The sequence below is a fragment of the Aquarana catesbeiana genome, linkage group LG01 (assembly GCF_042186555.1).
Source record: "Aquarana catesbeiana isolate 2022-GZ linkage group LG01, ASM4218655v1, whole genome shotgun sequence".
NCBI classification, from domain to species: domain Eukaryota; kingdom Metazoa; phylum Chordata; class Amphibia; order Anura; family Ranidae; genus Aquarana; species Aquarana catesbeiana.
The window spans coordinates 89,010,702-89,036,247 of record NC_133324.1 but is presented as its reverse complement, the minus strand read 5'-3'; the positions used below and the strand labels follow the sequence as shown (position 1 = coordinate 89,036,247).

At 42.3% G+C, this 25,546-nt stretch overlaps 1 protein-coding gene across 2 annotated transcripts in view; it reads left to right on the top strand.

Annotated features, from left to right (window-relative positions):
- RICTOR (RPTOR independent companion of MTOR complex 2) overlaps positions 1–25,546 on the top strand; it is a 214,245-nt gene that overhangs the window by 156,522 nt on the left and 32,177 nt on the right. For both annotated transcript variants that reach the window (XM_073621546.1, XM_073621535.1), the window contains exons 18-29: positions 1,350–1,451; positions 5,353–5,399; positions 5,539–5,674; positions 8,330–8,529; positions 14,480–14,606; positions 16,887–17,051; positions 19,308–19,384; positions 19,463–19,541; positions 21,779–21,888; positions 22,094–22,181; positions 22,292–22,384; positions 23,568–23,674. In XM_073621546.1, coding sequence (XP_073477647.1) covers positions 1,350–1,451; positions 5,353–5,399; positions 5,539–5,674; positions 8,330–8,529; positions 14,480–14,606; positions 16,887–17,051; positions 19,308–19,384; positions 19,463–19,541; positions 21,779–21,888; positions 22,094–22,181; positions 22,292–22,384; positions 23,568–23,674 — 1,331 coding nt within the window. The remainder of the gene's footprint in view (positions 1–1,349; positions 1,452–5,352; positions 5,400–5,538; positions 5,675–8,329; positions 8,530–14,479; positions 14,607–16,886; positions 17,052–19,307; positions 19,385–19,462; positions 19,542–21,778; positions 21,889–22,093; positions 22,182–22,291; positions 22,385–23,567; positions 23,675–25,546) is intronic.

The window sequence follows — 25,546 nt, the reverse complement described above, 5'->3', positions numbered from 1 at the left end:
GGCCCAATCTCCAAAGGGAGGGGATCATGCTCTGCTTCAGTATGTCACAGTACATGTTGGCATTCATGGTTACCTCAATGAACTGTAGCTCCCCAGTGCCGGCAGCACTCATGCAGCCCCAGACCATGACACTCCCACCACCATGCTTGACTGTAGGCAAGACACACTTGTCTTTGTACTCCTCACCTGGTTGCCACCACACACGCTTGACACCATCTAAACCGAATAAGTTTATCTTGGTCTCATCAGACCACAGGACATGGTTCCAGTAATCCATGTCCTTAGTCTGCTTGTCTTCAGCAAACTGTAGGCTTTCTTGTGCATCATCTTTAGAAGAGGCTTCCTTGTGGGACGACAACCATGCAGACCAATGTGATGCAGTGTGCGGCATATGGTCTGAGCACTGACAGGCTGACCCACCCCACCCCTTCAGCCTCTGCAGCAATGCTAGCTGCACTCATACATCTATTTACCAAAGACAACCTCTGGATATGACACTGAGCACATGCACTCAACTTCTTTGGTCGACCATGGCGAGGCCTGTTCTGAGTGGAACCTGTCCTGTTAAACCACTGTATGTCTTGGCCATTGTGCTGCTGCTCAGTTTCAGGGTCTTGGCAATCTTCTTATAGCCTAGGCCATCTTTGTGAAGAGTAACAATTCTTTTTATCAGATCCTCAGAGAGTTCTTTGCCATGAGGGTGCCATGTTGAACTTCCAGTGACCAGTATGAGAGAGTGAGAGTGATCACACCAAATTTAACACACCTGCTCCTCATTCACACCTGAGACCTTGTAACACTAACAAATCACATGACACTGGGGAGGGAAAATGGCTAATTGAGCCCAGTTTGGACATTTTCTCTAAGGGGTGTACTCACTTTTGTTGCCAGCGGTTTAGACATTAATGGCTGTGTGTTGAGTTATTTTGAGGGGACAGCAAATTTACACTGTTATACAAGCTGTACACTCACTACTTTACATTGTAGCAAAGTGTCATTTCTTCAGTGTTGTCACATGAAAAGATATAATAAAATATTTACAAAAATTTGAGGCTTTTGTGAGATACTCTATATATTATCTTGTCAAAAAGTTACCCTGGTATAAGGCAATTTTCAGCCTTCGGTATCTGGCATTCCTTCGAAGTGAAGATCTTAGCAGTTCACATGTACTGAAAAGTCAGTTCCTGATGAACCGGCCAATTTTTGGTACGTTTATTCCCGGTGAGTTGCAAGAACCTGGAGTCCTGATCTGTATTTACAGAATGCTTATTTTTTATTTTTATTTATTCTTTCATTTTGGAAAACTAATTTTAGGCTCTAATATATATTTTCTATTACTTTATGTATAGGATACAGAAGAAGCTTTAGCAATGAATCTGAGAGACAGCCAAGTCCTCATTCACAAAGAGAACCTTGAATGGAACTGGAATCTTATAGGGACCATACTCAAGGTACGACTTGATCTTTTGTTTTATACCTTATATTTTTTTTATAAAAGTAATGTGTGTTTATATGATATTGTATTCTGATCATTTCTGAGGAAGGGGGGACTTCTACACATCTCAAGCAGAAGTGAAACAGACTGACAATTTAAGTATTATACAGGATTTATATAGCCCCGACAGTTTGCGCAGCGCTTTACAACAGTAGGACAGACAGTACAATTACAATACAATACAGGAGGAAACAAAGGGCCCTTTTCATTAGAGCTTACAATCTAGGAGGAAGGGTCAAGTGATACAAAAGGGTAGTAACTGTGAGGGATGAGCTGATGAAGAAAATAAAAGAACAGTTGTTATGTGGAGTCAGGGTAGGCTTCTCCGAAGAGAAAAGTTTTCAGGGATTGCCTAAAAGTAGATAGATTTGGAGATAGTGTGACAGATTAGGGTAGGGTATTCTAGAGGATGGGAGAGGCTCGGGAGAAGTCCTGGAGGTGAATATGAGAGGAGGTGATGAAGGGAGCTAGAGAGCAGGAGGTCTTGGGAGGAACGAAGAGGACGATCAGGTTAGTATTTTGAGGCTAGGTTAGTGATGTAGCTGGTGACAGAGTTTGTGGATGGCTTTGTAACTTATTGTTAGTATTTTGAATTTATAAAACTGTAACATTAATTAGAAGACTGTTTACTTAGTTACACAGTTACATAGTAAGCGAGGTTGAAAAAAAGACACCAAGTCCAACCTATGTGTGTGATTTATGTCAGTATTACATTGTATATCCCTGTATGTTGTGGTCGTTTAGGTGCTTATCTAAAAGTTTTTTTAAATTATCGACACTTCATAACCTTTTTAATACTTATAAGGTTTCTGTATTACATATGTACGTGAATGTTGCCCTGTATCCTGATTATATGTTTGCCATTATTTTGTTACTTTCCTGATTATATATGCCTGCTATGATTGCTGTGCACAGGGCAGTAGATGTGGTTAACACAATCACAGTGCATTACATTGCTAAACCCAATTTCTTGGAATTGGTCGCTGTAGGGGTGTCACAGTATGAATTAATGCACACTACTAAAAGTGTTCTTCATATTTTTAAGTATTCCAGCAGGTACACGATATGCAATAAACCACTTTCACTGAAGAAAAGGCACCATAGGGTGACAACACATAACTTTAGTTTCATTACCCATCTCTACACCGGGCCCACGTGAAGTGCCTGTGTGAATACAGAAACACTATTAGTCAGAATACGGGGAGCGTCATGGTGCGGAACTTTTCTATGCTTGGAATTTCATGAGGTTTTTATTTGCATTGGTGGGTCAGTGGCTCCAGGAGTGATTTGCAGTCACAGATAGTCAATTTTTGGAAATGCAGGAAATGTGCCCTCTAATAGCTACAGATTTGTGTATATGAAATAGGTGAACAGAGAGTAAGCGCATAAAAGCCATGTAAAGACTTATCGTATATACTCGAGTATAAGTCGAGTTTTTCAGCACATTTTTTTGTGCTGAAAGTGCCCCCCTCGACTTATACTCAAGTCAAGCACTTTTCTGCAGCAAAAAAATTCATTTTCCGAACCGACTTTGGGGCTCAGTATCTTAGGGCCACTTGGTGCTAGGAACCCCAAATTTGATGTGCAAACCCAGTGGAACTGGTACCATAACATATCCAAAGATGGAGTTCCTAGCACCAAGTGGCCCCGAGATACGGTGCCCCAAAGCCGGTTCGAAAAATGTCATTCTCTGCTACAGAAAAGTGCTTGACATTTTCGGAACCGATTTTTGGGGCCCTGTATCTTGGGGCCACTTGGTGCTAGAAACCCCAGCTTTGGATATTTTATGGCGCTAATTCCACACCATAATTTGGGGTTCTTAGCACTAAGTGGCCCCAAGATACGGGGCCCCAAATTCGGTCAGCTGTGTCCATCTGCAGCAATGTCATTTTGGGACCCTTTGGGTTCAGAGACCCCAAATTTTGGCTGCAGCTAGGGGGCATCTAGGAGCCCTTAACTACTGAGTTTGAAGTTTGGGGGACCTATGGCTGCAAATGGGCACAGTGAGGCATGCAAATGGGCACAGTGAGGCTGCAAATGGGCATTGTTGACCCTCTTTTCCACTTACAGTAGCTGTGCATTTCTCACCCTTGTCTTATACTCGGGTCAATAAGTTTTTCCCATTTTTTTGTGGTAAATTAGGGCCTCGACTTATACTTGGAACGACTTATACTCGAGTATATACGGTATATACGTTTATAAAATAAATCAGTGCACTTTTTAAGCGAATTAAAGCTGATCACATCCCTTCCCACTGCCATGACACAGCACTACATAAAGGCCATACAGCTTTGAGAGCCACAGCATATTTTAGTGAGGTAAATAGTTTGTTTGGACCAGTTTGATCCAAACAAACAATTTAAACTTCACTAAAAGCTAGAGATTAGTTTTTAAGCTGCCATTAGGAGCGTAATGGGTGCCTGCTCAATTAGGAAATACTGGTTTATGCACATCACCGCATTTACAGAATGTCGAGCTCGGACTTCACCCACCTTACTCTTTGATATTTGGGCTGCTCGTTCCTCTGAAGTAATGGTCTCCAAACTGCGGCCCGAAAGTCGGACTTGGCACTTTGCTTGCTTTTATCTGGCCCTTGGGGCACTATTTTATTCACTGATACCAATGAAGGGCACGATTCCTACCAATGACATCAACAATGATCAACTCCCAGTGGCCACAGTCTAGCCCCCCTAAAGTCTGAAGAACCGTAAACTGGCCCTTTGTATGGAAAGTTTTGGAGACCCCTGATCTAAGGGATCCGTTGTGAGATATGGGAGGGGCAGCCTGAAATATATAGTGTGTCCTGGATTTTGAGGGCTCCTGGGCTACTCAAATGGATACCTAAATGCAGGGCTTGACAAATTTGCTTTGAATCTAGGAGCCAGCTATAAAAGTTAGAAACCATTTTTTTTTTTTAAAGCTTTATTTAGCCTTACGAAGGCGTGCTAGTGCTAGAATTATTGCTCTCTTTCCGGGGTGTGCAGCCAAATGTAACGTGTATCACAATCTACATTTGCAGGTGTAGGCGCCCTAAAGTGTGCATTTACGTTTGTACCTGCATATATGTGGGGTTGAGGAGGCCTTGATTTATTTTTTGGGGGGGGGGGGGGGATTTTATGTGCTTGGATGTAACCTTACATTTTTACAACAAAAAAAGTTTTCTTTTTTTTTTTTCTTTTTTTTTTTTATCACATAGGAGTCTCCTATGTGGTGATTTTTTTTTTTTTTTTTGGTGACAGGTTCTCTTTAATGAGACATCCAGGGTCTAAAAAACGCTGGATGTCTCCCCCGTGCTCCACTGAATGGAATGCAATGTACATCCCACTGCATTACATTCTTTCCCGGTCTTGATGGCCGAGAAGACTGTCAACGGACATCGCTTCTGGGTCATCAACAAGAAGGGGAGGAGGGCAGATATGTGTCCGCACTTCTCCCTCCCTTCTATCCCGCAGCACACGCTATGCTGGTCCCGAGCCCGCGAGCCCTGGAGTCCAGGACATAGCCGGGGGCACACGGAGTGTGTGGAACTGCCGATTTCACAATGTTGCCCTTGACGGTGATGCGCCATCCTCCGGCCCAATCACCCCGAGAGTGGAGTGTTGACAACCCGCTACACCACACACTGCATGACTGAGACAGAGCTGGCAATCTCTGCACAGGAGCCATGCCTAAATGTATGTTCAGATGCCAGCAGCTGCTGCTCTTCACTCCTGCTGCCAGTAGTTTTCAGTCTACTGGTTTACTATAAACATTATCGTCTGTACAGCAAGAAAGATTTTTACCCATAAAAAGTAAAAAGGGTAGCATTTAAAAATGTCAAACATTTCTAAACCACAATTTTTTCTTTTTCGTTTCAGTGGCCAAATGTGAATCTGAAAAACTGTAAGGATGAGCAGCTGCACAGGTATAAACACCATGCCTCTTTTACTGTCTATATACGTTTGCATTCTGTTTTGATTAGGTGAACCACTAGTAACGCCTTCACAGCTTCAGCTTTTTATTCCGCTTCTGTAACTTGTTTCCCTTTGTTCTCATTCCTAAAGGTTTGTACGGCGACTACTGTATTTTTACAAGCCCAGCAGCAAGCTCTATGCCAGTCTGGATCTAGACTACAATAAAGCCAAGAAGCTGACTGTAGTAGGTTGCCAGTTCACAGAGTTCATGCTGGAGTCAGAGGAGGTGAGTCACATTTAGATCCAAATGTTAGATTCTCACTTTAGCACTAAGGGAAGCATTAATAACTACATTATTCAATGCTTTGGTTTGCTGCTGGGTATGTGAACGTAACTACTTCAGTAAGATGTTACCTGTCTAATGAACTTCCTTAAAGTGACCCTTTCTTTGCTTATTTAGGGGAAAAGTAAAAGGGTCACCTAAACTCTGCATGCCTGCCCCCTCCCTTTAGCAGCATAAACTCTGCTTGCCTCCAGCACCATTCTGTTTGTTCACTTGGACTGGAGAAAGAAAGCCCTGAACTGGTTTGTGAGGCCCCTCCCCACATTTTTGTGAGCCTGAAAGGAACAGGTGCAGCATTCAGACCCCCTACCTGTCAGTCTTGGCAGACAGTGGCTGGATGGGACTAAAGGCTGAACCGAGTCGTCATGTTTAGGGCACTATGCCATCAGGAGCAAATGTGTTCAGAGATTAATGCTTACACAAGACTTTCAGTTCATTCCCGTTGCCAAATGTGGTGCTGGGCCTATCATGAAGCAGCAATGCTGTCAGATGGGAGAAGAGGAGTGAATCACGTGCCCACCCATTCGCCTAAAGGGGAAGGGTAGTTCGCTTCAGGTGGCTGAACAGCGCAGTAGAAGAGCAATAAAAGATGAGTATATAATGCTGGATGGAAAGAATTAAGTGAACCTCTTATTTTACCCTGCTTTAAAAAAGGAAAGGGTCACTTTAAGGGCTGGGAAAAAATGCATATGAATTATTTTCATCCAGGAGTGGAGCTCTGAGCTCCTTTTTCATATAAATCCTACACAATCAATGTCTACTTTGATTAGAAAAAAAAAAAAAAACTATAATTAAGAGCCACTGAAGTGTTCACTTTGTCGATGAGACGGTGGTTGTTTGGGGCTTAACCTTACACTAATTGATAAAGGCACACCTAGTGAGAACTCTTGTGTAAAAGAGAAGTTCAGGATTTTCACCTAGGTGGATACAGTGTTGAACCGATGCTGCATCTGTCCCCCACCGGCTCTGCAGTGAGAACTGATCGATCAAACGTCGCTGTTCTCCCTCTCCGCGCTCAGCAGAGTCTCGTGACTGTCGGTCAGAAGCTCTTTGCGCTCCCCTCCAGATCTCACTGGAGCTCTTGGCTGTGGGGGGGGGGGCTGAGAGGCTGAGCCAAGTACCGATCCTGGGTTTTGGGTGGATCCCAATGACAGCAGGCATGTTTTAGACTATCCATAACTATACACTGCAATGCAGAAGGGTAACGTGCCAAACATCCAGTGGCATGTTGCAGTGCATTTTTAATTTTTTTAATAGCATTTAGTAACATTTTATTGTATTTTGTTCAAAGTACAGTAACAAATAATAAAGCAGGGGAATAAGTGACATTTCACAGATTTGTAACATCATACAGTAATATTTAAAGTGAAGCTTACAAATACTTGGTAATCATTATGTATTGGCAGAAGATAAAGTAGAGGCATTAGCTCAGTCACAAAGAAATTTGTAATTGTAGCTTGTACAATTCTAGAGACGACATAACTTAAATCAAAAATTAGTCATTCCCATGATAGTTTTGTGGTGCTGTTATTTGAAATGACAGCCATACGTACTTGGGCAACACACCCCTGACTGACGTGTTGCAGCGCTCAACAAAGTATGGTAACACACTGCCATGCATTGCAGTCTGCTGTGTTTAAAAACAAATAGTGCTGGTCCAAGTTTTGGTGCGTTGCCAGCACATTCAAATAACTGAGCTGTCTTAATGCAACTAATGTTAAAGTGTTACTAAACCCCCGTAATATGAAAATAGTTCATCCACCCCCCTTCCCACAGTGCCCACAGGTAATGAATTTTCTTTTTACATTAAAATGTTGCCACTATATACCTTTTTGGCTGATCTGTATACCGCGGTCAGTGATAAACTGCACAGTTTCTCCAGTGCTGAGAGTTCAAGTAGGAGGAGATTTCCTCTATAGCTTGTATACACACCCACATGTGTGATGCCAATATCATGTGACCTGGCTATCACTGAGAACAAGTAAGTGTTCTCTCCAGCAAAAAAGACACAACTGAACATGTGCATGTTGGCTACCCTGCCTGTGTTAGCTGTCTTTCCCCAGATAGACAGTACAGGAAGGGGAGGATCTGTGCTTGCAGGATAAAACAGCCTTTTTACACAATGCAGAGGATTAACCCCTTAAGTTCCACGGTGAGTATAACAAGCATGCTATGCTGCATATACAGACTGATTTTACTGTTGTGGGTTTAGTAACAATATAACATGCATGCATTAACCTGCCGTAATAGACCTCCTAGGTGTAAATGGGTGCTTACCAGGCAGAACTTTCACTTTTAAATGTTTTAAAATGTTCAGTACAGGTTCCATAATGTAACTGTCAAGAGCAAATGCTCAGTTGCTATACAATTCCTGCTATGGCAGAGAAAGCAAAATGTATACTTGCATGCATAACTGACCATTGGTAGAAGACCTACTTGCAGTTTTTAAAACAAACTGAAACTGAAGATTTTTGTAAAAAAATAGAGGCATCCATCAGGAATTGAAAAATATGGGGGCGAAAAAATGAAAACTGTATTTTATGAATACCTTACTATAAGGTTGGGTTGCACTTTAAAGTTACTATTTGTTCCTTGCAGGATGGACAGGGCTACCTGGAGGAGCTGGTGAAGGACATTGTTCTGTGGTTGTCAGCCACATCAGGCATAAAACAAGAGCGCAGTCTGCAAAACAACGGCTTACTGAACACACTCTGCCAGTACTATTTCCTCTTTATTGGTACCCTCTCCTGCCACCCGCATGGAGTCAAGATGCTGGAGAAGTGCAATGTGTTTCAGTGGTAAGACATCGTACAGTACAACTATGTGCAAAATAAGAAAATGAAATATATGATGCAGTCTGTCACTAGCAGTAACTTTCCTTTCGTGTGGTCCCCCAGAGCTCTTTCCATCATGTATGCACAGGGAGTCGGTTTTATGTACTTGTAAGCTGCTTCTCCCTTGTGCACCTTGTTTCTTGAGCAGTGAAAATTGAAGTTACACATTGTTCTTAAAATGGGTTTGTTTGATCATCAGCTTTTTCTGAAATAAGCAAAACTTTAGTGCATTTGCGAATATTTGTTGGCAGTTACCTTTTCTACTTTTTTGCATGCCGTCTTCCCTTCTCTCTTGACATTCCATGATGTGGGGATGAATTAACTCTGCTCTAATTTCTAGAACAGTGTCTGTTTTCAAAGACCAAATCCATAAAAAGCTTTTGGGGGGGTGGGTGCTTTACTGTTCTGACCCCTAGGGTGTGCAATGGTGAACGGTGTCCCTCAGACAGATCAGGATAAAGAGCCGATGATGGCTCTTTACCATGTGATCAGCTGTGTCCAATAACAGCTGATCACATGTAAACAAATACCGGTTATAGGCATTTCCTTTCCACAGTGCGGTCAGTGTCTGAGGAAAGGAAAACCAATAACTGGCTTTCCAGTTACAGGGGACATTTAAACTAATATTCAGGGCACTGATCAGTGCAGCCTTATCAGCACACATCAGTGAAGAAGAAAATTACTTATTTGCAATATTGTAAAACAGAAATGATGAAGAAGTTTTGGGTTTTTTTCATAATTTTCAGTCTTTTTTGTTTAGCAAAAAAGAAAAAACCCCAGTGATGATTAAATACCACTAAAAGAAAGCTGTATCTGTCTCAAAAGAAATTATAACAATTTTATATGGGTACAGTGTTGCATGACCACGCAATTGTCATTTAAAATGTGAAAGCGCTGAAAGTTGAACATTGGCCTGCGTAGGAAGGAGGGTACAAGTGCCTGATATTGACGTGGTTAAAATAAAAGTATCTTAGGCCGGCAATACACGGTTCGAATCTCAACTGGTTCAGCAGGAATCGGCTGAGATTCGAACCGTTAATGGGCAGGCTGAATGCACCAAGTTGATCGATCAACTTGGGTACAACCAGCAGCCTGCTGGATTCTTATGCGATTATTGCTAGCAGCTGCTATAGCCGCTAGCAGTAATCACTGTCTTCTGGCAGAGACCGCATCCCCCACCCGGGAGATAACAATTGCTGACTCCCCTGTCAACAATATCCGTGTTGATGGGGGAATCATGTGAATTTCTTTCCTGCTCCCCCCCCCCTCCAATAGGCCATGTCCCTGATGCATTTTCATAGAGGGGATAATGCGTCAGAGGGCGTGTCCTATCAGGAAGACCCCAGGGCTGAGGCCGCTTTCTGTCTCCCAAGGGCTTGGAGCTGTTTTGATGTGTGATGTTCACTTAGGATCTATATTAAATAATATTTAACCAGTTCCAGGGACAAAACTCACATCCACATCCTGTGTTTAAATACAAAGATAGAAATAGGAATCATTGGGAAAATCACTCCCACCCATGGACAAGTAGGACTTTAAAGGGTGTGAGCATGAATAGCAGAAATATGTTTAAAAGTAATTTTATTGTACATAGCATAAAAATATATATCGTACATACATAGCAATATGCATTAATTGCATGGCTAACATAAGCCATTAGTCATTGTTTGCAGCAAAGGCATAAATAAGTTCATGTGCATAGAGTAGTCCGACGCGTTTCGCAGAGCTGTATCTCCGCTTCTTCAGGGATACTCAATATGCGTCTATATTATCATATTTAAGAAAGATATTATCCCATCCCAATATAAATCAATTCATCATATAACAACAAAATTACAGTAAAGTGTGGTCACCCAATTCATCATAAATTGGCTATTTATTGGCTCTATTTAGTTGCTGCCATTAACAATCGTATAACACATAGGTAAGAGTTAACCTATGTATATGCATGCACAGACACGCATATACACACACGCACATATACATACACACACGCACATACATGAGCACACACATAATCCCACACATACACACCAATGTACACTAAGGATGAGCTCCGGCGTGTTTGCACAGCCCACGTGCAGAACCCGCCAGGAAGTCGGCACGGCGCTGCGCTATCACAGGCAATGAGACATTTCCCGATGCGTGGCTGCAGAGGTCGGCAAATGTCTTGCTGCCTGTGATCAGCGCAGTGCCGACTTCTAGCAGGCTCTGCACGTGGGCTGTGCGAACACGCCGGAGCTCATCCTTAATGTACACACATACAAACACACACACTCAAACACTCAGTCATATACAACAGCATATACACACCCATGCACACGTGCACACACAACCACATACGCAAATACACACAAGTACGCACACATAAGCCAAAACATCACTAACATCCAGCAACCAACCCAAACGGCCACCCCCAGCCCCAGCGGATTCATTATGTGAACATGTAAACACACACTAGCCCAACACACATACAGTATCTCACGAAAGTGAGTACACCCCTCACATGTTTGTAAATGTTTTATTATATCTTTTCATGTGAAATTACACTTTCCTACAATGTAAAGTAGTGAGTGTACAGCTTGTATAACAGTGTAAATTTGCTGTCCCCTCCAAATAACTCAACACTCAGCCATTAACCACTTCAGCCCCGGAAGGTTTTACCACCTTAATGACCAGGCCATTTTTTGCGATACGGCACTGCGACGCTGTACCCAAAAAAAATTGACGTCCTTTTTTTCCCCACAAATAGAGCTTTCTTTTGGTGGTATTTGATCACCTCTGCAGTTTTTATTTTTTGCTCCATAAACAAAAAAAGAGCGACAATTTGTTTACATAGGCAGTTCCCAGTTCTGCCTCTCCTCGCCGTGATCGCGGGCCGCCGGCAGACATCAAGTTTGCAGGCACGCTCCCATGGTGCGCCCGCTAGCCTGCTTTTATGGACTGACGTACAGGTACGTCAGTTTGCACGGGAGAGCCAATCTGCTGACGTATCGGCGTGAGCCAGTCGGCAAGTGATTAATGTCTAAACCGCTGGCAACAAAAGTGAGTACACCCCTAAGTGAAAATGTCCAAATTGGGCCCAATTAGCCATTTTCCCTCTCCTGTGTCACGTGACTCGTTGGTGTTACAAGATCTCGGTTGTGAATGGGGAGTGGGTGTGTTAAATTTGGTATTATCACTCTCTCTGGTCACTGGAAGTTCAACATGGCACCTCATGGCAAAGAACTCTCTGAGGCTCTGAAAAAAGAATTGTTGCTCTACATAAAGATGGCCTAGGCTATAAGAAGATTGGCAAGACCCTGAAACTGAGCTGCAGCAGGGTGGCCAAGATCATACAGCGGTTTAACAGGACAGGTTCCACTAAGAACAGGCCTCACCATGGTCGACCAAAGAAGTTGAGTGCACGTGCTCAGCGTCATATCCAGAGGTTGTCTTTGGGAAATAGACGTATGAGTGCTGTCAGCATTGCTGCAGAGGTTGAAGGGGTGGGGAGGTCAGCCTGTCAGTGCTCAGACCATACGCCGCACACTGCATCAGATTGGTCTGCATGGTTGTCGTCCCAGAAGGAAGCCTCTTCTGAAGATGATGCGCAAGAAAGCCCGCAAACAGTTTGCTGAAGACAAGCAGACTAAAGACATGGATTACTGGAACCATGTCCTGTGGTCTGATCAGACCAAGATAAACTTATCTAGTTCAGATGGTGTCAAGCGTGTGTGGCGGCAACCAGGTGAGGAGTACAAAGAAAAGTGTGTTTTGCCTACAGAAAAGCATGGTGGGACTGTCATGGTCTGGGGCTGCATAAGTGCTGCCGGCACTGGTGAGCTACAGTTCATTGAGGGAACCATGAATGCCAACATGTACTGTGACATACTGAAGCAGAGCATGATCCTCTCCCTTTAGAGAGTGGGCCGTAGGGCAGAATTCCAACATAACGACCCCAAACACACCTCCAAGATGACCACTGCCTTGCTAAAGAAGCTGAGGGTAAAGGTGATGGACTGGCCAAGCATGTCTTCATACCTAAACCCTATTGAGCATCTGTGTGGCATCCTCAAACGGAAGGTGGAGGAGCGCAAGGTCTCTAATATTCACCAGTTCCGTGATCTCGTCGTGGAAGAGGACTCCAGTAGCAACCTGTGAAGCTCTGGTGAACTCCATGCCCAAGAGGGTTAAGGCAGTGCTGGAAAATAATGGTGGCCACACAAAATATTGACACTTTGGACCAAATTTGGACATTTTACTTAGATGTGTTCTCACTTTTATTGCCAGCGGTTTAGACATTAATGGCTGTGTGTTGAGTTATTTTGAGGGGGCAGCAAATATACACTGTTATACAAGCTGTACACTCACTACTTTACATTGTAGCAAAGTGTTGTCACATGAAAAGATATAATAAAATATTTACAAAAATATGAGGGGTGTACTCACTTTTGTGAGATACTGTAGGGTACCCCCCAGTATGTTGATCCAGAATTGTACCCAAAGTAAGTAACTAACACCTAGAACTATCATCCAGGTGAGTGATCCATCCCATGATTGGAGCAGCTCATCATCCACAGCCAAAACAGACCACACAACATACGTATAACCACACCGCCCCCTCCCCTGGTCATATATACTGCCATTGGCCGCGTGCACCACACTGACACATAGAAAGGACCGTCCACAACCAGCATCCCGCCATTCACACTAGCAGATGGTCAGTGTACAAACAGACTTACCAAGTCTAAATTGCTGTAATCGTAAAAAACTTCCAAAGGCTGCTGGAACAATGCCCAATCAGCCATTCCGATGTGACTATAATGATATCTTTCTTAAATATGATGATAATATAGACGCATATTGAGTTTCCCTGAAAAAGTGGAGATACAGCTCTGTGAAACGAGTCAGTCTACTCTATGCACAGAACTCATCTATGCCTGTGCTGCAAACAATGAGTATCGACTCATGTTAGCCATGCAATGTATGCACATTTCTATGTTTGTATGATATATATTTTTATGCTTTGTACAATAAAATAACTTTAAACATATTTCTGCTATTCATGCTCACCTCGGTGACAATCTCACACCCTTTAAAGTCCTACTTGTCCTTGGCTAGTGAGTGGTTCTCCCAATGATTCCCATTTCTTTCTTTGTGTTCACTTGGAATCTGTCATACTGCATTGGATTAGCATACACGCCTGCACCCTGATTGATGTGGGATTATCTGAGCCACACCATTGGCACTTGAAGCGTCGTGCCACTGAGCATGCACCCGGTGGCTGATTTAGATTTGATGAATATGCAGATATACAGGTGTTCCTAATAAATTGCTCTGTGCTTGTTTTAAATTTGAATTGTGCATTAGCCCTGGTTCACACTGGAGCGATTTGACATGTCAAATCGGCGGCAATTGCCGTCAATGGCACCTTCCTAATCGGTGCGACGCCACATTTGCGGCGCTGCACCGATTTCAAAAATTCGTTTCTGTATTACTTTTTGCGATTTTGGGCTGAGATTTACATTGACATCTGTGCAGAAACCTGCACAAATGTCCCTAAAATCGTGGCCGAAATCAGGACTGACATGCAGGAGTGAAATTGTGCGAGTTCATCTGAGTGCGCACGGCTTCATTCCCGCAGCTCAGTTAAGCGGTTTACATGGTTCATCTTTTATAGTAATTCAGCACTAAATGAGACAACATTCTTCTCTTTTGATACCGTGCTTGTTAGACCAGCTAACAATTGCTTTTTCAGTCATAAATGATATGATTGTGCTAGAAGACTTCAGTGAATAATGCTGGATTTATGGATTTTCTGCTCACTGTAGACAAGCATTTTATCTGACATAAGCGCCCATTCTTATCTCAACTATAAATTTTTACAGCCATCCTTCTGTGCACTTACCGTAATTTTATTTCTTTATTGCAGTCTACTAAATCTTTGCTCACTTAAAAATCAAGACCACTTATTGAAGCTGGCAGTCACCAGCTTAGATTACAGCCGAGACGGGCTTGCCAGAGTCATCCTCTCCAAAACCTTAACCGCATCTCCTGATGTAAGTCCTATTTATTCCCATTTCTTTTTATTTCTGTGTTGCCTGAAGTGCTGCAGGAAGTTAATGAGTTGCCGTAATGCATTCTTAATGTCTCCTCCTTCAGTGCTTTTTTACTTTTATTAAGCGTATCCTTTCTTTTAATATTCTAAGTGTATACTTACAGGGAATTGTAATTGGCACACATTTATTGCAAAATGTATCCTTCGTGATATGATATAGTATGATGGAAGAGGGTCATGAAGGAGTCGAGAAGTGTATGCTTTTCCTGTAGTAAGGGTCATTTTTCATCTATATAGAGAACAGCCACGCGACTAGCGCCAGGGCATTGCTCACATTCTATAAAGAGAACATGTTGTGCTATCTTCAACACTGTACAAAAACATTTTGATCAAAATTCAAATATTTCCACAGAAATAAGTGTAATATACAAATAAAAATATGTAATTATGTGCAAAGTCCAAATGTGAAATAAACATAAATATCCAACAAAAGTGTGATGAAAGTGACAACATCCACCCACATAAACGGTTAGTTAAAAGGTCCTCCACCAGGTAACACCCTATAGGCTTACCAGACGGTCATGACCTTCTGGTTACAGAAAGGTCGGAACGCACATCAACCCCAAAGGGCTCATAGGAGTCTTTCTAAACAGAGTCCTTAGAACGTTCGGTATACTCCACTCGTCTTGAAGGGTGCCTCCAGAGAAATTCCTTGATCATACATCCATGTGTTTTCATGCATTTAGAAAGTATCAAAGCGCTTTGTAAACAATCTCTGGCCGATATACAAAACGGAGTCCCGCAAACCTTCCGGTAACGCAATGGCGTCACAGCAGACTCCGCCCTATTCACATTCTGCCTGCCAATGTATCTGAGGGACTCCTGACATCACTCCTTCCAGATCCCTCACATCACCAGATACCAGTTAAAAGTAAGCTATAAGTTTTACTTTAATTGGTGTGAAAAGGAAAAAAAAGAATACCTCCTTCCAGTTTAGGCTAGCCCCTTGCACTTTCTTCTTCACATGCCAAGGAAAGGTGAGCATTTAAGAGTTCAATTAACTGCCATCCTCCCCAGCTTTACATGCTTGCTTATCCTTTGCGTGGTTGCTGGGAGCAAAGAAAAGCAATACCTGATACTTCCGGATATGAGGAATATATTTGTCACTCCCTCTTCTCTCATGTGACAGTGCTGGTGCTTGGGGACTGGCAGCTCATGGACCTAAAATTGCCAGTGGGGGTTAGCGAGAAAGTCCTTAGCCATTTGTATGCTCATTAATGTTACAGCTTGACAACCTTCCACTCATGTCCTAGTGGTTGCTAGGACTCTGGTCCTAGCAACCAGTGGCACATCCTCAGCCTCATGCATCTGCCAGCCAGGAGATTCCTGGCTGCCAGTTGAAGGTAAACAAAGGGTCCAGGAATGTTGGCTGACATTACACAAATATGGCATACTTGGTCAGTGACGGGAAATTTCTGGCCAGGAGCTGACTGCGGCTGGGGATTTGTCCTTTGTTGCTAGGCTGTGTAGCAGACAGCACCCTAGAAACCAACAATGTTCAGGTGACGGCATCCTGGCGGCTGCATTTTTTCTGCCTTCTGACCACTCGCCTTAAGCAGTAAAGGCAGCCAGACGGGGGATAAACATGTCGGGACAAAATTACACCCGCGGGTTTGGCGGTTAATACTCCAAGTCAATGTTCCTGCGTTGCAACAACATGCAATGCAAGTGGTGGTGGTGCAGGTATTACAGGGTTAAACAGTAGGTGAGGAAGCAACGCATAACCTCCTTGCTGCCTGTCAAACGTCTTTGAAAAGCGGTTCACTACAGGTCACTTTTCAGAAAGACAGCAATGTCTGCCCCAAGTGTGGGCTTTAAAAACTCACTGAAACCAATTTTAGAATCTTTGTTGTGATCTTAAAGAAGGAATACATTAAACAGTAACCACAGCTTAAGAACAGGGGCATGTTACACCTAAATATGGGTGTAACTTTCTCCTAAATCTTAATTTATCCTTTAAATGGACCCCATAGTGGAGGAAGCCATATCTTGAAAACCAGCCCCAAAAGGTTGTTGAAGCCATCAGTAGTCATTGTGTCTTCTGTTATGCAGTATAATGCTATAGTTCCATGGTAACATTTGGGGTTTGTGGATTTACGTAACAAATTACAGACCTCAAAACCACATCAGTTTTGGTTTGTTATGTACCATTCAAAATAAATAACAATAAAAAATAAATAAAATGTTTGATGGAAACGTTGACTTTTTTTATTGTGCGCAGAGCTGTCGTCTATACGCAACAAAACATTTGCGGGTTCTTCTGAGAGCCAATGTGGAGTTTTTCAGCAACTGGGGGATTGAGTTACTGGTGACGCAGCTACATGACAAAAGCAAAAATATCTCCACGGAAGCCTTAGATATTTTGGATGAGGCCTGTGAAGACAAGGTAATTATAGCGTATTTTCAGAAATTTCATTTATTTTTCCTAGCATAGGTGGGTGTTGGTGCTACTGTTCTTTAACCGCTGTGGCCAAATGTAGAGTTTTGGTGCTGGTGGCCTTTTCCTGCTCTGTTGATAATTTGGGCTGTTATACCAGTACCATAGTGTCTGTCACAGGCAGTGTGACTGTTCAGCAGAAACACCAGAGCAACCGTGGACTACAGTCACAGATTTTTCAATTGGTGATCAAGCTTACCAACCAAATGTTCGGTCATTCTCTTCTCCTATAAGTGCCGAGTGATCATCTTGTGTAGACCTTGCTGTCCTCTCCTTGATACTGAAGTTAAAGGCCAATGTGAGTTGTGTTTTAAATCAACTAAATAAACTCGTTGTGCATCAAAATCAAAGTTCTGCGAAGTCTTAGGGCCCTTTCACACGGGCGGACCGATCAGACCCTCCAGTCTCCTCTATGGAGTGACGGGTGTCAACGGACATGTGTTCATTGACACTCGCCTACATCTGATCCGATCTTGTCTGATAAAAACAGATGGATGGTGCTGCATCCGTCTGGCAGATCAGATCAGATCAGGTGGCAGTTGTGTGTAAACGGACTGCCTATAGAGGAGAATGGACTGTGTATGTGTCCACTCTGCATTAGCGGAGCGGACACAGACCAGCCCACCCGCCTGTTCAGCGGGGATCAGCGCACAGATTCCCAGCTGAGCAGGCGGAATCCAACGGAGCCTGCCCCGTGTGTGACGGGCCTTACAGTTCATTTTTGTAAAACATAGAGGTTGGTTTACTAAGGGCAAATGGAACGTACATTTTGCAAGTGCAGTTGCTCCAGAGCTTAGTAAATGAGAGGAAGTTCTGCTGACTTCTATCCTCCAATCAGGTGCAGGAAAAAAAATGCTGTTTTTTTTCCTTGCGTGTGATTAGGTATCTCAAATTAGTGGGTTCCATCCTCTGTATGTGTATTGCTACTGACCATACACAAAACAATGTGCTCATCGTCTCCTTAGTTATATGAAATCACGGCGAAACCCTAATTACAACAGGATTAGCTGGCTACCCTTCTATGTTATCGAAGGTCTTCTTATAAAGTTGCTATCCTGTTGTGAAAGTTATTGCCTTGCAATCATTTTAACTGAAGGCCATATAAAAGATTTAGATGGTTACCAGAAAAAAATGTTTTGTTGGTGGGTAGAGGCATTTTGCAATGTAACTTCCTGTCCCCTAATGCCATCTTGAAAGCAACCTCTGGTCAGCCTTTTATCTATAAGGCCAAATCGTTTTCTTTCCGTTTTAGATGGACTAGGAAAGATGTTTTTATTATTTTCTGTCTCCACTGTGGATTTTCACCCAATTTTTTTGGTGCTGGTGCCATTGTCTCTGGTACTGAAAGCGATTGAAAATCCAAAGTTTTTTTTTTTTTTTTTTTTTTTTTTTTTTGTTGTGTTTTTTTAAGCTCTCACAGGAACAATAGAGGAGGGAGAAATCTTCCGGTGGTGCCAACTGTCAAAGAAGGGAGGGCGCTGTCTAAGGCCCTGTTCACACTGGTGCATTTTGCCGCACTATAAAAGGCTCCTTTCCAGCATGACATAAGTGCATGAAAATTAGTTACTTTTAAATTCTATCTGTTCACATGTCTGCACTGCGGTTTTAAAAAGTCCTTTCTGCTGGACTTTGGCGCTCAGTTTGAAAAACGCCCCTTCCATTGTAGTCAATGGAAACCCACCAAAAATTTACTTTTTGTTGTGTTTTTAGAGTCTTATATCAAATTTTTGTGTCCAGGGATTAAAACACATGTAATATGCATCTAAAACACATATATGTTGTGTTAAATTTGAGTGAAGCACTTTAAAAATGTGATATGGAATTTTGAAAAATGGATGCTGTGTTTTTAAAGCACATGAGTGTGAACGGGCCCTAATTTATGGGTACAATAGCGACTGACCTAAAGACTGTTAGAGTAAAAGGGTCCCTTTGCACAGGGTTTTTTTTTTTTAACCGATAGGGAAAAGAGAGCGACCAGAACAATATCCATTTGCACACATCTAAGGGATAAATACAGACTCAGCGGGAAAATGAAACTCGGAAACTGATTAGCTGCCTGGGCCAACTCCTCTCTGATTTGTACTAGTTTTGTGTAATGTATGTGGACAGTGTGGTGTTCACATTGTGTGGTGTTCACATTGTGTGGTGTTCACATTGTGTGGTGTTCACATTGTGTGGTGTTCACATTGTGTGCTCTCCCCGCAGGCTAATCTACACGCACTCATCCAGATGAAACCTGCACTCTCTCATCTTGGAGATAAGGGCCTGCTCCTCCTCATAAGGTAAACCTAATTTCTCACCTGTTAATATTTTACTGAAAATCTGACTCCTTCTTATCTACTAATCTGTTTTCTTTGCAGGTTCCTGTCAATTCCAAAGGGGTTTTCCTACTTAAATGAAAGGGGTTATGTCACAAAGCAGCTGGAAAAATGGCAGAAGGTAACAGACCTATATAATTTATGGACTTAAGGTTCTTAGACCAACGAGTTTATTCCTGAGAAGTCATCCCTAAAGCTGAACTACAGGCAAAATACAAATAAGAAAGCCGTTTTACCTGCTAAAGGTTTTGTATTCCTGCCCATCCAGTCCTGAGAGTTATACAGCTCTGCCACACAGCACAGCCTGTCTGGAAGAGCAGGAAGCTCGATTGCAGTTAGGTGTGACATCTAAGTTGTCCCTCCCCCAGCATATCATTGGACAGTGAATGAGGAGCAAAATACTGGTTAACTTGTGACTCTGCTTTCTGTTCGATCAATATTCTCCTTGCCAGTGCATGTGCACTGCAGCACACCTTGTGCTGCTTCTTCCTCTCCCAATCAGGGAATTGCAAGAGGCTGATACGGGGGCACATTCAGGTACACTTACACAAAAAAAAAAAAAATAATTGAATGATGTATTCATAAATACAAAGCAGCATTCATTTGTGCCTTAGATGGCCAGTTCACACCATAGAAACGCGTTCCAGATGCTTTTTTCCATGCACGTTTTTGATGCTTTCAAGTGCGTTTTTGATGCAGTCCAGTGTATTTTTCCCCCTCTTTGTTCTTAACCACTTAATGACCAAGCCTATTTTTCGCTCTTGTTTTGTTAAAATATTTTTTTTTTGTTATAAAATTAAGACCCCCAAAAATTATATATATTTTTTGTTTTGTTTTTTCAGACACCGTAAAATAAAATGGAGATTGTTGCAATACTTTGTCGCACCATATTTACGCAGAGGTCTTACAAACACAATTTTTTTTGTACACTTTTTTGAATTAAAAGTAAACTTAGCCCCATTTTTTCCCATAATGTGAAAGATAATGTTACGCCGAGTAAATTGATACCCAACATGTCACGCTTCAAAATTGCGACAAACTTTGGCATTTAAAAATCTCCATAGGCGACGTTTAAAAATTTCTACAGGTTACCAGTTTCGAGTTACATAGGAGGCCTTGGGTTAGAATTATTGATCTCGCTCGAATGATCGCGGCAATACCACACGTGTGGTTTGAACACCGTTTACATATGTGGGCGGGACTTAAGTATGTGTTCGCGACTTGCGTATGCATTCGTTTCTGCGCACAAACATGGAGGGACGGGGTGCTTTAAAAAATATTACATTTTTTTCTTATTTATTTTTATTTTTTATTTTTACACTGTTCCTTTAAAAATAAATTTTGGATCACTTTTATTCCAATTACAAGGAATGTAAACATCCCTTGTAATAGAAAAAAGCATGACAGGACCTCTTTAATGTTAGATCTCGGGTCAAAAAAACCTCAGATCTCACATTTACACTTAAAAGCAAAAGAAAAGAAAAAGTTTTGTGTTTTTTTTTCTTTTTTTTTTTTTCTTTAAAAAAAATTGTCCCTTTTAAGGCGGAAGTGATGTTTGACGTTGCTCTGGTCCTCCAACGGCATAGAGTTGAGTGGGGGCCATCATGCACTCACAGGACCAGATCGTCTCCACCGCTTCCAATGGCTCTGGTAAGCGTCGGAAACCACCGGGACGCGGTGGGGGGGGGGGGGGGGTTGTGAATAAAAGTTCTGGGGTTATGGCAGCTATCTGCTGCCATAAAAACGGTATTTAATGTGAAAATAACGTATATCCACGGTGGACGGTCCGGAAGTGGTTAACCTTAAATCAGGACGTGTGTTCCAGTGCTTTTTTGGTGCGTTCTAGTACAGTTCAGTACAGGAAAAATGCAGCATGTTCCACTTTTTTTTCTGGAACTGGAACGCCCTGGAACTGCAAGCACTGGTGTAAACGATGCCATTGAAAACCATATAGCCTACTATCCATGTGTTTTTGATGCAGAAAAAAAAAACGTAATGGCTGCACCAGATTTTCCACTCTCCAGTTTTAGTAAATCCCAACTGAGTGATGTCATGACAATCCTGTCTCCTTCAAAGCAAAATCACAACCGTTCTGGGATTAGCTAATTTATTCTATCCTCACAGATCGCAGATGTTTAGAGCAAAGTAATCTTTTCATTGGCAACTTTGCCATAAACATTGTGCAGTTTTGGATCTGTGATGAGAGACTAAATGGGGATGCTCAGCTATGCACAGGTTGGCTTCTTAGAACCTGCTGAGCTGCCAGTTGTTGCTAACAGCATATTACCTGACCATATTGTTTGTAATTCAATTCCTGTTTACTAGCTTGAATGCACTTCTGTTTTTTCCCTGCCCTAGGAATATAATCTAAAATATGTTGAATTGGTAGAGGAGCAGCTGAACGAGGCTCTCACCACCTACCGAAAGCCTGTTGATGGCGATAACTATGTGCGACGCAGTAATCAGAGGTAAATGATTATGCAAACTGACTATATAAATAAAGTATGAACACATGTGCCATGATAATGTTCACTATGGCATAAAGTGAGTAACAAAACAGTTTACTTGTAAGTAAATGGAGGGAAGTTCCATGCGACTAAAAGCTACTGGCTGAGCTAACTGTACAATTGACATTTATGAATAAATATTTTTTTATGTTCTGTTTTCATTTAGAGTTCAGCGACCCTATGTGTATTTACCTGTTCACTTGTATGGGCAGCTAGTGCATCATAAAACTGGTTGTCAGCTTCTAGAGGTCCAGGTGAGAAAAAACTATTTTCTAGAGCCCAAAGGAGTAAAAGCCTAAATTATGTGTATATATTGCCTGAAGCTCCTATTGGAAAGTCTTTTGTTTTGCTTTTTTTTTATTAGAACATTGTTCCAGATCTAAGCTACACTGTACATTCACCATCACTAGACACGTGGGAAGGAATCAAACAGCTCAAAGCAGCTCTCTGGTCATTGGTAAGTTGAAAGATCTTTTAAATGTAATTATTGCTTAATTGTCACCACATATTGATGTTTTGCATCAACTGTTTGACTACCTTTGACCAGGTGTTGTAGGTTCAGGAGTGCACCCTTTCAAGAAGGTTCTGCTCATAACAAAATTTAGTTTAAAAGAAAGAAGTGTAGATATTTTTTTGCATAAGAGACTGGAAAGCCGTGCAACAGTGATCAGTGGGTCGCTGGTGTAATTTACAGGCTCCTGCTGACTCTTTCTGCAGCCACTGGTCCATGCTGAGGTACAAGCCTTTGGTTACTGGGCTGCAGGAAGTGTCAGTGGTGGCAGACAGGACTCTTTTTGCATTCGCCTGCACAACCATACTAGTTTCAAATTTGACAGTATCAATACCCATGGTTTCTCTAAGGGGGGGGGGGGGCAGTTTTGGGGTGGGTGGGGGTCTGGAGGGGAATGGCAGACTGACCATGCTTAATGTTACACCTTAAATGGGGGTATAACAAAATGTGGTTAGTTAGCCTTAAGTTGATTGATTAAAGTGCAACCCCCCCGGTTTCTTTAGTCTTGTATACTCTGGAACAGTCTAGAGTTGTGATGAGCTGGGTGCCCCAGGCCTCTGTCAGCAGGGCAATAACTTTCACAACAGGATAGCAACTTTATAAGAAGACCTTTGATAACATAGAAGGGTGGCCAGCTAAATGACGGATAAGGTTCAGTGTAGGAACTAAAAATAGCAATGCAAGTTGCACACTAAGGGGAGATCCTTTGGGAGAATTGAGAATGGAAAAGGATCTGAGGTTCCTAGAAGACAACAGACTCGGAAATAGTGTGTAATGCCAAGCTGCAGCAAGGCCAGCAGACTACTAGCATGCATTAAAAAGGGTATTTACACAAGGGATAAAAGTATAATTCTGTCACTTTACAAAACTCTGGTTTGGCCACACACACACACACACACACACACTGAATTGGATAGTCTGATGTCTATATTCAACCAACTATGTAACTAGGTTCCTTGAGAAAGTGAAAGGGGTCAGTTTTTCTACTAATGTATTGACTGCTGCCGAGCAATACATTTGAAATGATCCCTTTTATGTGAAAATTCTACTCCTCTTATTGGCTTACACCATGTTTAATCCATTTTATGTAAAGCTCTTAAAATCAGTTGCTTTTAATTTCTCTTTCTAGGGTAACATAGGGTCTTCCAACTGGGGACTGAACTTACTTCAGGAGGAGAATGTGATCCCAGATATCATTGCACTTGCTCAGCACTGTGAAGTGCTTTCTATTAGGGGGTAAGTGTCCACCCTCTCTCTAAGTGTTTTCTCAATAAAACATTATATTCTGCTTTGCCATTATAAAGATTAATCTGAATACCATATACGTAAGTCAACTAAGATTCTCCTTGTTTGGCAATTCTAGGTTGCCTTTGTGTAAATTGGAGCACATTGGTATTCAAACTCTTAATGCCCACAAGCTTACATGTGGATGTGCTCTTAAATTGCACCTATCATACAGCTACAGTGCATCCCGAAAGTATTCTCAGCGCTTCACTTTTTCCACATTTTGTTATGTTACAGCCTTTTTCCAAAATGAGTGAGCGGTGCCTGGTTTCCTCCAGACATAATGCTTGCCATTCAGACCAAAGAGTTCAATCTTTGTTTCATCAGACCAGACAATTTTGTGTCTCATGGTCTGAGAGTCCTTCAGGTGCCTTTTGGCAAACTCCAGACTGCGTGTAATGCCCCTTTTACTGAGGAGCGGCTTCTGTCTGGCCACTCTACCATACAGGCATGATTGGTGGAGTGCTGCAAAGATTGCTCAGTTTGGTCGGGCGGCCCACTCTAGGAAGAGTCCTGGTGGTTCCAAACGTTTTCCATTTACGGATGATGGAGGTCACTGTGCTCATTGGGACCTTCAATGCTGCAGAAATTTTTCTGTACCCTTCCACAGATCTGTGCCTCCATACAATTCTGTCTCGGAGGTCTGCCGTCAATTCCTTGGACTTCTTGGCTTGGTTTGTGTTCTGACATGCACTGTTAACAGGTGGACTCCGATCAAGTTGTAGAAACATCTCAAGGATGATGTGTCATGGCAAAGGATGTGAATACTTACGGTATTTATCGACGTATAACACGCACCCCAAGTTTAGGAGGGAATTTTAAGGAAAAAAACTTACATTTAAATGCCCATCAATGTAGCCTTATCAGTGTCCGATCTCTGCTGACTGTGAGCGGAGAGAAGCGAACGCCGGCGAGATACACAAAGCCGAGTGTACTTGGCTAGTTTCGGCTCCTCTCGCAGTCCCGCCCACCTCCACTGATTGCGAGAGGAACGAGCGGCGCCGACAAACACATAGCCGAGTGTACTCGGCTAGTTTCGGCTCCTCTCGCAGTCCCGCCCCTGACTGTGAGTAGAGCCGAGAATAGCCGAGTACACTCGGCTATGTGTATAACGCTGGCGCTCGCTCCGCTCACAATCAGCGGGGATCGGCGTATAACACACACCCACAATTTTCCCCTGATTTTAAGGGGAAAAAAAGTGCGTGTTATACACCGATAAATACGGTATGTACATGGGATTATTTCGGTTTTTATTTTTAATGAATTTGCAAAGATTTCAAACAAATTTCTTTCACAGTGTCATTATGGAGTATTGTTTGTAGAATTCTGAGGAAAATAATGAATTGAATCCATTTTGGAATAAGATTGTAACATAACATAAAATGTGGAAAAAGTGAAGCGCTGTGAATACTTTCTGGGTGCATTGTATGTTTATTTTCTTCCTGAAACAGATTAAAAAAAAAGTAATAAAAGTAATAAAAGGACTAAAATTCTTACCTTTGTAGAGGAGACTGTTTAGGCAATCACCGATTGACCATTTCTTTTTGAGCATCAGCTCTTCACACCCCTTTTTTAGAGATCCGTGCTTTGGCATTTGACCACATAAACTGTGAAAGAAGAAAGTTGAGCTTACGGGTTTCAACAAGAAGTTTATTTTTTTGGTATGCATTTTTAACAGCCTAATCTGCAAATAATGAAAATCCACTTTACTTTATGTCGGAGGATCGGAATGGTCTTGTACACCCCTGGAACTCTTTGTGGAATAATCTCACTCTTGCAAATGCTATGCAGTCCAAAACAGACCTTATTTCACACATTTGTTGT